This window comes from Ranitomeya imitator, chromosome 2 (genome assembly GCF_032444005.1).
Source record: "Ranitomeya imitator isolate aRanImi1 chromosome 2, aRanImi1.pri, whole genome shotgun sequence".
In the NCBI taxonomy this organism is placed as follows: Eukaryota; Metazoa; Chordata; class Amphibia; order Anura; family Dendrobatidae; genus Ranitomeya; species Ranitomeya imitator.
Genome location: NC_091283.1, coordinates 126,988,696 through 127,002,059, shown reverse-complemented (window position 1 = coordinate 127,002,059; position 13,364 = coordinate 126,988,696). Strand labels below are relative to the sequence as shown.

The following is a 13,364-nucleotide window of genomic DNA, read 5'->3' as shown; positions in this document are numbered from 1 at the left end:
TCAGTACCTTGATTCCTGCATGCGGCTCTATGACCTATCATGGTGAAGTTATCTGTTAAGTCCCCTGATGAACCCCTAGAGTGAATAAGACGGGAGAGAAACGCGTTGGGACAGCGTGAACATGGTCCGGTGTATTAACACGGCTGTCATGAGGGAATATTTGAAGAGCAAAGAGCTAAGTGGACAATCTTATTAATATTAGTTTCTTAGAATATACTGTGCAATTACAGCATACTAAGCACTTTATTTACTAAGGAATGTGATACATATAATATCTGTGAGGACAGCACTATTCTTTGACTAAGGCATTAGTTGGAAACAATCTTGTGGGTATATCCCCTCTATGATCAACTGTGGATACATGAGCATTTTTTTGTCTATCTATGTATTAAATAATACTGAGGTATAGACGCAGGACAATCTCATAGATTTTTGGTATGCTGCCTTTAATACATCTGCTGTGAGAATATATATATAGGGCAGCTTAGCAGTAGTTCGGGTTCTCTACTGTTTTATAGACCTGTTAATATCCCATTATTTTATATAGGTCTATAAGTTATCAATATAGTCCTTAGGTTGGAGTGTTAGCCATAGCATATAGTTTACACGGTAGTGCTTGGTATCTTCTATGTATCTAATTTGATCCATATGTGTTTTTTGGTCTGTGGGGGTTAGTTGGTTAGGGATATTAGGGACAGCCGCCGTGGAGCGGGGGCGCCATATCGCTATTTAGGGTGCCAACCTCCACTGTAAGGAAGGTGATCAGATTTTAGGGCCTATTAGGGCCAGAAGAGGCTTAATATATTTATTTTTTTGTATTTTTTTTTTCATTTTTTTTGGTTTTTTATTGGTATTATTTTTTCACATTTTTCTGAGTTTTTCTATTGTGTTCTTTTCTTGTATAATAAATGGCCTCTATATAAACGCCTAGATATATATGCTGTATCCCTAATCCCAGGAGAGTGCTCCCTAACAGGGATGTTTTTTAGATTTTTGATGAATTATATGTATTGTACTAGATGATTAATAAAGATTGTTGTTTTTAGGGGTAGGTTTTTCTTTTTTGGTTGGTATGGAGGCATATGCCAAATTTTTACGTTTAAGCATTTACCACAACAACCCCTCCCACAAAAGAGCAATCAGCACAGACACCCTCAGCTTTAGTCTTACTGACCCCTGAAACCGGTCCTTTGGCCTTCTCACATCGGGCCCATGCAGCTTGCTGAACCTCTTTCACATACAGCCAGAAGAATGTTATCATTTCTTGGTCCCCTGATTGCTTTAGTACAGAGTGGAATCTCCCAAGGTATGGCATGTCGGTTGCTATTGTCCTTCTTTTCCAATACCTATGCACCTGCAAGACTTTGCATTTGTCTGTGCATGCTCCCAACCATGTCAGGCAGGGTCTTTCTGATATTGCTCATGCTAAGTTCTTCCCAGACCACAGCTGATTGGTACCTACTTGGTAAAACTTGTGTGAGGTACCTGATTCCACCTTCACATAGAAAAGAGTTGCAGGTCCCAGTATATTGGACGAGGATGGGATGGGGTGGACATTGCTTACCAGGGGAGGAAGCGGAGTGCTCTTTAGTGACAGCGTGAGAATTTTTTTTAATAACGTTATTTATATACCGTATAAATTACTCAAGGCAGGTGATATAGATCCAGTGGACCTCCTGGATTATGGGGTCTGCTTTTAACTGTGACCACTGTGACCCATGTAGTTATGCCATCACAGATGACACCTAAAACTTAGCACATGCATTTTGAATAAAGTTAAGTTTTTAATTTATTGCAAAAGATCTTTCATTCAGAGGCATAAAGATTGAAAGATGGCAGAGCAACCCCTTAGAAATAAGCGAGAGCACAGAATAGATTCTCTGTAGTAAAGTGGTTGTTTGAAAGCTACATGAGAAAATACTTTAAGAAGAGGTAGTTACAGGGTGTGATCCTGACCGAAATAAAATACTCAGTACAAATCATGTCATAAGGCTAAAAATTCAGCATTCTAAAGTGAAGCTATCATCAGAAAATAATGTACTGCTTAAATCAGGTTTTTGTATTACATGTATTTTTATTTTTTTTTCAGCTGTACGTTTTATCATATTACAATGTTTAATAAAAAAATAGTATTCTTGCAATTTTCACACTGGCCACAGAGGCTTTTTTAGACTCTAACTTTTTGTCCGATCAGAAAAGATATACAGCGCCCATTTGACACTTCAATACAAAAGAAAGGGTAGGATCATTGTGGCTATGTACATATGTTGTTTCCTGAAACAGTAGGAAGTTTATGTCTAAAAAAAGCCTAAGTTGTCAATATGAAAATGGCAAGAATTCTATTTTTATTTTTAATAAAAATGATGATCCACAGCAGGGGCACATTTATAAGATTATCTTCGCACGGGATCATTTTATTTACACAAATCCAATTGTAGAAATGATTATTATTTCAAGATCTATTGATCTATTGATTAAGATGAACTTTTGTTCATGGGAAAACACGTTTAAATCTAGATTTGGTCTCTACCTCAGGTTACAACATTCTCTGAGACTTTTGTCAAAAGAAGGATCTTAATATTTTCCAAGATTTTATGTCCTGATTAAACTGTGATATTATAAAAAAAGTGCTCTCGCTGCTGTATGTGACATGGATGCCACGGGGGTACTTTCCAACACTGCACAGACAGTGATAGGGGGCTCCCATGTATTGACCTGAGAATCACTGTCATACATGCACTAACATGAGCGCTGTACGTTCTCTTTTCTTTCTTTTTTAATTTTTTTTTATAAAACATGTCATGGGGAAGCCAATGTTTATGAATATTCAGTCTAGAGAAGAATGCCTAAAAACCCCTTTATAAATAAAATAATGTGCTACCAAAAGAATGACAAAATGATCACCTGATAGGATGAAATACATCTTTCTTTCATCTGTTCCTGCATTGTTAGATGCCATGCAGAAGAAAATTCCAGACTGGTTGCTATTAGGAGAGGTCGTTAGAGTGCTCACAACCTGCAAAACATAAAACACCGCTGACTGGCCAGGCACCAATAGGCAATGACACTTTTAAATAAGTATAAGCATTGCCCATCTTCAGGGCCAAAAAGGTGGGATTCTCAGCTTCTGTATACCCTAGGCCGGATATAGACGGGCATATTTCACAGTCAGTACACAGATCACAATGCTCTAACTGACCACAGGTCTCCCAACCCAAACTCGTCAGCCGTACTTGGACTGTGATACTCGGATGTGTGATATTGGCTTTATCTTCAGTGGTTTGTTATAAACATGTTAATAATTTATCAGAGCATGCTATCATGGGAACGCTCCTATAAAACCTGTTTTAGTTTAGAGTTCTTATCTATTCCCAAAGATTCATCAGGCCTCCTTCACACGCCCGTATAAAACACATACGTGAAAAACCAGTGACATCAGTGTGTCCGTTTTTACCATCAGTCGTCAGTGTTTTTCCGGTACAGATAAAGAAAGAAATTAATTACAAAAGCTTGTCCTATACTTTGCAATGTTAAACCCGGACAGCACACAGATGGCGCACGGACTGTGCACTGATGCCATCCAACTGCTCTTTGTGTTTTTCACAGACCCATAGAGTTATACTGGCCCTTGTCATCCGTGCTATGGATATGTCTCCATGTTTTGCAAGGTCCATGAAAAACCACAGACGTACATAGCCTAATAGGTTATAATGGGTACGTGTGGTAACTAGTGATGAGCGAGTGTACTCGTTGCTTGGGTGACCTCCGAGTATTTGTCACTGCTCGGAGATTTAGTTTTCATCGCGGCAGCTGAATGATTTACAGCTACTAACCAGGCTGAGTACATGAGGGGATTCTCTAGCAACCAGGCAACCCCCACATGTACTCAGCCTGGCTAGTAGCTGTAAATCATTCAGCTGCCGCGATGAAAATTAAATCTCCAAGCAGTCATAAATACTCGGAGGTCACCTGAGCGTGCGTGGGAAAACCCGAGCAACGAGTACACTTGCTCATCACTAGTGGTAACCATAAAAAAAACGTATACAAGTACTAGAAACTCGGACCTGTGAAGGAGGCCTAATATGGCAGATTCCTTTTCCCCAAAAAAGCCTTGAAACATTTTTTACTGTTCCGTTTCCCAGGTATTCTATGATGACTTCTGCCCCAGAACAACCAGAAAATGAAGGCTTTAGCAGAAGCCTGCCTGAAAATGGCAGGGGATCTCAAGATTGCCATCAGCTACCAGTGGGAGTGAGCTGGGCACTTAATGTCAGGATAGATAAAGGTTTGTATCAGTATTATTATCATAACCACAATTTAATTTCATCATTAGTAAATTCCACAGATAACATTGTTACAGATGTAACAATTATACCAACATGTTCAGCCTTAATCAGGTGTTCCACTACATGAACAACTTCTGAATCTGTCAGCAGGTTTTTGTTATTTAATCTGAGAGCAGCATACTATAGGGAAAGAGAACCTGATTTCAGGGATGTGTCACTTAATGGGCAGTGTGTTGTAGTTTCAGTACAAACAATATTTTATCAGCAGGAGATTATCACTACAGGACTAGGTCTCATGTGCAGACCAGTCCATCTAATCTGTGTAAGACCATTCTCACCAATGATTAGCAGTCTGCTCACAATGCACAATGTCCTGATCTGCCAATCAGTTGTGTGGGTGGGGTTATATAGAGCTCAATTTTCTGATCACTGCTACATCTACAAAAAAGAAAACACTGCAGCAAGCAGCTCGACAAGTGACACATTGCTGGAATCAAGTTTTTTGAGACTGCATCATTATGCTCTCAGACTTTATAGGAAAAACCTGCTGACAGTTTTTCTTTAAATAAATTAATTCTACTAAAATAAAAATAATGTATACTCAACTCCTGTACTCACGATGCTCCAGTGATGTCAGCACTAAGGTCTCCTGGGGCTTGCATGACATTGTTATGTCATGTGAGCCCTGCAGCCAATCAGAGGTCAACAATGGGCTGTAGTATGGAAGTTGTGAGAGCACAGAAACCTAGTAGTAGTGTCTAATTGGCTGAAGGGCTCATGTGATGATGGAAGAATGCCGGTATAGAAAGCGAGTACATGTTACTTTTATTTTACAAGGGGCACTGCTTTACTTAAAATCGGGTTGTCTAGTTAGCGGACAACCCCTTTAAATGGTAAATTGATCCCAATTGTGGGTTAAAATGCTTAAATGAATTAAACTAATATTCAATTTCCCTTTTCACAAGACATTGAAAGTAAACCAGGCATCCTATTATACAGATATCTGCACAGCTGGTCCTCAGCTGTGTCAGCTTTTACTTTGCATATGCTCAGAATTTTCCAGATTTTTTCATGAAATTCTACCGATATAAACAGGGAAGGGGGTGCTTTAAGCAAGGTGGTGACTTGAACACCATGTTCCTATCATGATTTATTACCGGTGGAAACCCCAGTAGGACGGTAGATTGTACAGCAGCAAGCCTAAATGACGAGGCAGTTAGTAGATTAGAGGCTTTCACAATTTTTATTACGAAACAAGCCCAGCAAATGTAATAGGTTGAACAGTACATGTTTAGCTGTATTTACATAAGCAACTATTAGCCCTGTGTGCATGGGGATGAACAAGTATTACAACAATTGTTCAAATCCGTACAGTTGGAATTATTGTCAGCATCATATCTCTGTTTACATGTGGGAATGTGCTGCCAACCAATTCTTAAGTCGAGAAATGAGAGTTTGCTCGATTGTTAGCTAGGCACTGGGTATGTATACATTGGCTGTAATTGGGAATGAAGATTCCTAAGAACTTTTATTTTGCCAATCATCAACTTGCATTCTCAAAGGGGTTATTCTCAAGTTTGACATTTTTCCCTTATTTCAATAACTTCCTGATCACTGGGAGTTTGATCACTGTGGCACGCACCAATTCTGACAATCGGGGCTCTGAAGAGCCCTGGCTAAGTGGACCGGTAGTCAATCATGAACAATGCTGCTCCATTCATTTTAATGAGAGTGCTGGAGATTGCTGATCGTCGGCACTTCCATTAGAATGATTGAAGCGGCAGTGCGTATGATTAAGCACCGCTCTTGTAGGAGTGGTGGAGGTGATGTTCTACTACTCTACACCCCAAATGGTTTTATCTGGTTAAATGTATTTTATGTTGATTTATGTTAACTGAGAGTAAAACCCTCTGGTTTTTATCTACCGCTAGCAGATAGAAGACTTAGCAAGAGGGATTCTCTACCCATGCTGAGAAATATGGCTGAAGCTAAGTCTGGTACCTGCGGTAAAGATTTTAACCCATTGGGCCTTATAGGCCCTATGCCTGATTGTAATGACCGTAAGCTGCCAAGTAATAGTTAACCTTTTTAACAAATTCAGTGTCCCCTGGATTGTTTGCCGCAAAGGTTCTGGAAGATAAAAACCTGGAGTCAGTGGAGGCCTATATTCCACAAGTAAGTGTGATGCACCCCACACACAGCAGCACACCAGGATGGGAACACGATTTGTCTATAGGGTGCCAGAGGGTGCAGAAGCAGCAGCTCACCCACGACTACCTTACTTAGGCACCTTACACTCCATTCAGCCAGGGCTCTTCAAAGCCCCAGTTCTCAAGATTGAATGGGGCCCAGTGGTTGCACCCCTAACAATCAGGACGTTATCCCCCTTTCTCATGGATAAGGAAAAACTTTCAAACCTGAGAATACTCGTTTAAGACTAGAGATAGAACAGACTACTAGCTTTAAAAATAAAGGTTCCCAACTATCAAAGAAGACCAGAGGTACCTTCCCTATTTAAACCATAAATGATGTGCTACGTATCTGCTCCATGATGGAATTCTGCTTCCTTATATATTTTTAGCATGGGATCTTTGCATGACCTGCAGGTTTTGCTTTAGCTGTACATGAGTGTGATAGTTACCTCCTACAACATGCAGAAATATAGAAATGTCATAGCAATGCAATATTACTTAAAGGCATGCCAGAATAAGAAAAACAGCACACTATAAAGATACAGAAAACAAAACAGACTGATACACAGATAAATTTGGTTAGGACATCAAATTATATATTATTATCATTAAAAAAATAGAGTGCCACCCATGTTACATTCCATAAAACAGATGTTAGAGACCAAAAATAAACAAGAATGTCCGTCCTCTGTAGACTGCCAAAGCATATTCTTATCATTTTGAAGTTGTTTAGATTGCTCTCTAGTGTCACAGGCAGTCATTAATGTTTCCCAGTAACTCTTAAAGAGGATCAGTCAGCTGTCTAGTCAGTAAATACTTGTACTCATCATGGAAAACTATTCTGTAGGTTCTTTCCTTGCCGCTCTGAGTTGTCCCGTTACTATGTTTCCCCATTAGAAGCTTAGGAATAGGTTGACAGCTTGGTATTACCAGTTGTTGGTGTGTAGGTGTGTGCAATACACACTGACACTGTCTAATCAGTGCTCCCAGGGTCCGATAGTGCAGAAACACCCCCCCAACCGGTAACACCCACCTGTCAATTTACACATACATTTCTAGGAAGAATAACATTGGAGGAATTATACAACACAGAGATATAAGACTTGCCATAATATGGGGAGTCTAACCATCCTGGAGTATGTGAGAGCGGCCGAGGCAGGGGAGATTCCCTTTACCCATAAGATCATGCAGGGGGTCTCCACGCTATCCCACTGCCTCCCAGTCCTCAGTAAGGACAAATTCTCTTCACATTTACATTAGGATTCTCTGTCTTAAAACAAACATGTCAGGAGAGGTGACAAATTTTCTTTAAGTAACCATAAAAAATGTTAGAAAATCTGAGCGTTTGGAAAGAATCAACGTTGCAATGGGACTGAGAACCCTACTCGCGAAGGCTTACAGTCCACACGGTATGGACCTCATCAAAAGAATAGCTCTAAGGTCCCAAAAAGTTTTTTTCTTTTTTTTGTATTCATTAACTATTTCCAACAATAAACAGATTAGGTTGTTTGTAAATAGTGATGAGCGAATGTGCTCGTATAAGGTGCTATCCGAGCATGCTCGTGTGTTAACCAAGTGACTGGCGTGATTGAAAATGTTCGAGTCCCTTAACCGAGCACCGTCACTCATCACTATTTGTAAATTAAGTGTAGTCTGACTAGGGTGTTTTAGCCCAGCATTGTTTTGCAATAATTTTGCACAGTTTCTGAAGGTTCTAAAAATCTTTTTAATGACAAACTATGAATTTAGGGCACAACACCAGTGACTGGTCTTCCACATGCTAGTTTTCCACTTGGAAGACATTGTTTCCACAGTATTCTGTATACACTGAATTATACAGTACATAGTTAAAATAGTCATATAAAGTGGTTCCTTATCACCAATCGATTGCTTATATGGAACTTGACAGAGCGATTGACATCCCGGTGTGTGCCAGAAAAGCAGGGAGGATAAGAAGAGGGACTTCTTTTTATCATCTCCCTGCTCTTCCTGCACAACGAAATGTCAATCACACTGCTGTGGGAGTGATATCAGAGCTGATGGAATGATTTTCAGTGGTCCTGGACCAGTCTGGGTGCCGACATGTACACATTATTATTAATTATTATTATTTTAGCGACATTTATTCCATGGCACTTTACATGACATTAATCATTAATTTTAAACATTCTGAAAGAGAAAATAGTGACCGTACCGAGACAATTGAAAACGGTATTTGGATGCTGATAAAGTGCTCCTAATACTTTGGAGAGATACAGGTACTGTATCCCATTAAGGAAGAGTACAAGATATGACAGGACATCACTTATGTGATTCACATAGCACATAGCTAGTCTTCACTAGAATTGTAAAACCTTTCTTGGCCAAATATCAGTAAAATGAGATCCTAGTCACATCTCAAGAACTTTGCTGGTTCAGGAAAACCTAAACTTACCTTATTTTTTTCTTCAGATGTTGCTTGAATTTTTTCAATAAGTGGTCTTGTCTCATTGTCATTTCTGTCAATTCCGTCGGATAAAACAGGAATCCTTTTCTCTCTAGCATCCTCTTCACATCTAACAAAAAAACAACAATAAACTGAAAGTTCTATTGCTACAAATACTGATGTGGATGGGGTGATAAATTATTAAAACGCAGAATCAATGGTCTTGTCTTACACCTTTACAATTGATTGTTCTCAGTAAAGACAAACAAAATAACTCTGCCTATCTTCGCTTGCTTTGTAACATTGGGCATCCTATTTTTGTTAGTCGTTAAATGGAATAATATCCCGAAGATTATTATTTTGTTTTTTTTACTGAGAGCAAGCAATCTTTTTTCAACTGGCTAACATGATTCCAAAACCGTTTTCTCAAAAACATTTATGTTGAATGGTCTAAAACTAGAAGGATCGTCTACATCTTAGATCTTTAAATGAGAATTTCTACAGGCAGTTATTTACTTTCTTAAGGAAGTATCTCTCTTGCCAGTATGTCTATGATCTATTAATGTCCGACAGACAATACACTTACAGTTATCATGTCATGACTTTGATTGCTTTTCCTGGAAATAGGAAAACATCAGATGTATGAGACAACTACTCATCTAGAGCCTTTGATAATTTCATTAGGCTTTGTAACAATCAGAAGGCTCTTCAGTAGAATCGAAATCGGAAAAGAAAGACCCAATAACTGGTCCGACCTTTAGTAAGTAGAAGTCAGGGAGTTAAGAGGAAGCAAACTAAATCAGCATTTGGTTGTAAAGAACAATAGGCTCAAGCTGATTCTCCTTCTGGGTCTGAAAAGAGACAGAGAGAAGAAGAGGAAACCGGGCAAGGGGAGGAAATAAAGCCATGCGTCATATCACTTAGGTCTTGGTAGGATTTCTGTGAGCAAAAGATAAGGCTGTTGTAACCACAATCATAACCTTATCCTTACTATACAAAAATGTCACACTGGATACAAACGCACACCCTCTGTCCTTGTGTAAAGTTTTATGCGATACCAATAGAAAATAGGCAGAACAATCACAGTAAATGTAGTAATGGGAAGTCCATCAGATATTATTTATGAACATGAAATTAATGGAATTGCCCAGAATAAAAATCCATTTCTATATGTCCTAGTAGGGAATACTGAATGAATACAAGGGGTCCGTTGTTCATCTCTTGGATAGAGTGGAGACATGATGTTATAAAGAGTATTTCTTGCTTTGGAGAACCTGTCCCATCCTACACTGTACAGATAACCTACTGATATGAATGGTCATAGTATATATGGTGTTCTCCAGGAAATTAAATATTTACTATTTGGTTCACCACAGATTAAAGCTGATCATTTTTGGTCAAGGAAAGGCAGACACATTGTGATCAGTTTATTGTATAGGAACCCTTTTGATAGGAATGGTACGCAGATCTTCAGCTCTGCACTAAATGCATGGAATATAAATCGCACAGTAGGTTTATTGAAAATGTCCAGATCATGACTCGCATGTTGTAAAACAAAGACTAATAGTTCATTCCACTGTGTACACATAACATATAATCAAGGTTCGGAAAAAAATGTTTTTCCCTTGGGTTTTTTGATTGCAAGCTGCATGAAAAAGGAAATGAGGGGAAGCGATTTTTGTTTGTACAAAGACATTTAGCCTAATGTATCCAGTCAGGAATTTCTTTCTAACATCCACCTTTTTTTATGGAATATTTTTAAAAGCTCTGTAGGGATACATTGCTTACCTTCTGCTTGTCCTTGGACATGGCTGCCATTCCCAGGTGATTGTGGGAGGAGGTTTTCCATAAACCGTACACTGGAAGCGTTGAGACTCGCCAAGTAGAACTGGTTCCACCCTGTAAAAGTCTGTCTCCTTTTCGTAGATGGAAGGCTTAACTACAAAAAAAAAGACAATAAGATAGCAGGGTTAATTACATATACAGTACAGACCAAAAGTTTGGACACATCTTCTCATTTAAAGATTTTTCTGTATTTTCATGACTATGAAAATTGTACATTCACACTGAAGGCATCAAAACTATTAATTAAAACATGTGAAATTATATACCTAACAAAAAAGTGTGAAGCAAATGAAATTATGTCTTATATTCTAGGTTCTTCAAAGTAGCCACCATTTGCTTTGATGACTGCTTTGCACACTCTTTGCATTCTCTTGATGAGCTTCAAGAGGTAGTCATCGGGAATGGTTTTCACTTCACAAGTGTGCCCTGTCAGGTTTAATGAGTGGGATTTCTTGCCTTATAAATGGGGTTGGGACCATCAGTTGTGTTGTGCAGAAGTCTGGTGGATACACAGCTGATAGTCCTACTGAATAGTCTGTTAGAATTTGTATTATGGCAAGAAAAAAGCAGCCAAGTAAAGAAAAACGAGTGGCCATCATTACTTTAAGAATTAAAGGTCAGTCAGTCCAAAAAATTGGGAAAACTTTGAAAGTGTCCCCAAGTGCAGTGGCAAAAACCATCAAGCGCTACAAAGTAACTGGCTCACGTGAGGACTGCCCCAGGAAAGGAAGACCAAGAGTCACCTCTGCTTCTGAGGATAAGTTTATCCAAGTCACCAGCCTCAGAAATTGCAGGTTAATAGCAGCTCAGATTAAAGGCCAGGTCAATGCCACACAGAGTTCTAGCAGCAGACACATCTCTACAACAACTGTTAAGAGGAGACTTTGTGCAGCAGGCCTTCATGGTAAAACAGCTGCTAGGAAACCACTGCTAAGGACAGGCAACAAGCAGAAGAGACTTGTTTGGGCTAAAGAACACAAGGAATGGACATTAGACCGGTGGAAATCTGTGTTTTGGTCTGATGAGTCCAAATTTGAGATCTTTGGTTCCAACCACCGTGTCTTTGTGCGACGCAGAAAAGGTGAATGGATGGACTCTACATGCCTGGTTCCCACCGTGAAGCATGGAGGAGGAGGTGTGATGGTGTGGGGGTGCTTTGCTGGTGACACTGTTGGGGATTTATTCAAAATTGAAGGCATACTGAACCAGCATGGCTACCACAGCATCTTGCAGCGCCATTCTATTCCATCCGGTTTGCGTTTAGTTGGACCGTCATTTATTTTTCAACAGGACAATGACCCCAAACACACCTCCAGGCTGTGTAAGGGCTATTTGACCAAGAAGGAGAGTGATGGGGTGCTACGCCAGATGATCTGGCCTCCAAAGTCACCAGACCTGAACCCAATCGAGATGGTTTGGGGTGAGCTGGACCGCAGAGTGAAGGCAAAAGGGCCAACAAGTGCTAAGTGTTATGGTCTGGTGATTATGGAGCGACATGAGACTAGCTCTGAGCAGGTGGTATCTATACTGACCGCAGACCCTAAGCTCAACACACAACTAGAAGCAGCCGTGGATTGCTCCTAACGCTCCCTAGGCAACTCGTCACAGCCTAAGAGCTAGCTATCCCTAAAGATAGAAGCAGGAAAACTATCTTGCCTCAGAGAAAATCCCCAAAGGAAAGACAGCCCCCCACATGTTATGACTGTGAGAGGAGAAGGAAATGACATACGTAGTATGAAACAAGATTGAGCACAGGAGGCCACTTCTAGCTAAAAAGGAAAGTACAGAAAAGAGCTCTGTGTGGTCAGTAGAAAAAACTAGAAAAAGTCCACCGCAGAGAAATGCAAAAATCTCCACACCTAACTAAAGGTGTGGAGGGCAAACTCTGCTGCCCAGAGCTTCCAGTTTAGTTAAATAGATCCATACTGATAAACTGGACAAATGAGCAAAAAACAAGACAGTACAAAACAACAAGTCCACAATAAGTGAACTGCAAAGGACATGGAAGGACTTAGCTTTGCAGAACTTGGTCAGAGTGTCAGGACAATCAAAAGAGCAATGACTCCAGGCAGAGACAATAGACAACTGGCATTGAATGAGGGCTAAGGCCAGACTAATATAGCCGAGCCCAAAAGACAATCAAAGGAAACAGCTGAGAAGCTAAATCCAAAAAGCAGTCATACCACTAAAGACCACAGGAGGAGCCCAAGAGCAGAACTCACAAAAATACTACTTACAACCAAGAATGGAATTCACAACAGCTAAGCATCTCTGGGAACTCCTTCAAGATTGTTGGAAGACCATTTCCGGTGTCTACCTCTTGAAGCTCATCAAAAGAATGCTAAGAGTGTGCAAAGCAGTCATCAAAGCAAAAGGTGGCTACTTTGAAGCACCTAGAATATAAGACATATTTTCAGTCGTTTCACGCTTTTTTGTTAAGTATATAATTCCACATGTGTTAATTCATAGTTTTGATGCCTTCAGTGTGAATGTACAATTTTCATATTTATATTTCCTGTATCAATTTTCATAGTCATGAAAATACAGAAAAAACAGAAAAATCTTTAAATGAGAAGGTGTGTCCAAACTTTTGGTCTGCAATGTACATGAATAAAT

General features: G+C 39.7%; 1 protein-coding gene across 1 annotated transcript in view; it reads right to left on the bottom strand.

The window, feature by feature from the left end:
• Positions 1-13,364, bottom strand: part of LOC138662079 (vascular endothelial growth factor receptor kdr-like) — a 251,706-nt gene that overhangs the window by 89,928 nt on the left and 148,414 nt on the right. The window contains exons 10-12 of the mRNA XM_069747214.1: positions 10,692-10,842; positions 8,913-9,033; positions 2,905-3,016 (exon numbers count right to left, since the gene is read on the bottom strand). Coding sequence (XP_069603315.1) covers positions 2,905-3,016; positions 8,913-9,033; positions 10,692-10,842 — 384 coding nt within the window. The remainder of the gene's footprint in view (positions 1-2,904; positions 3,017-8,912; positions 9,034-10,691; positions 10,843-13,364) is intronic.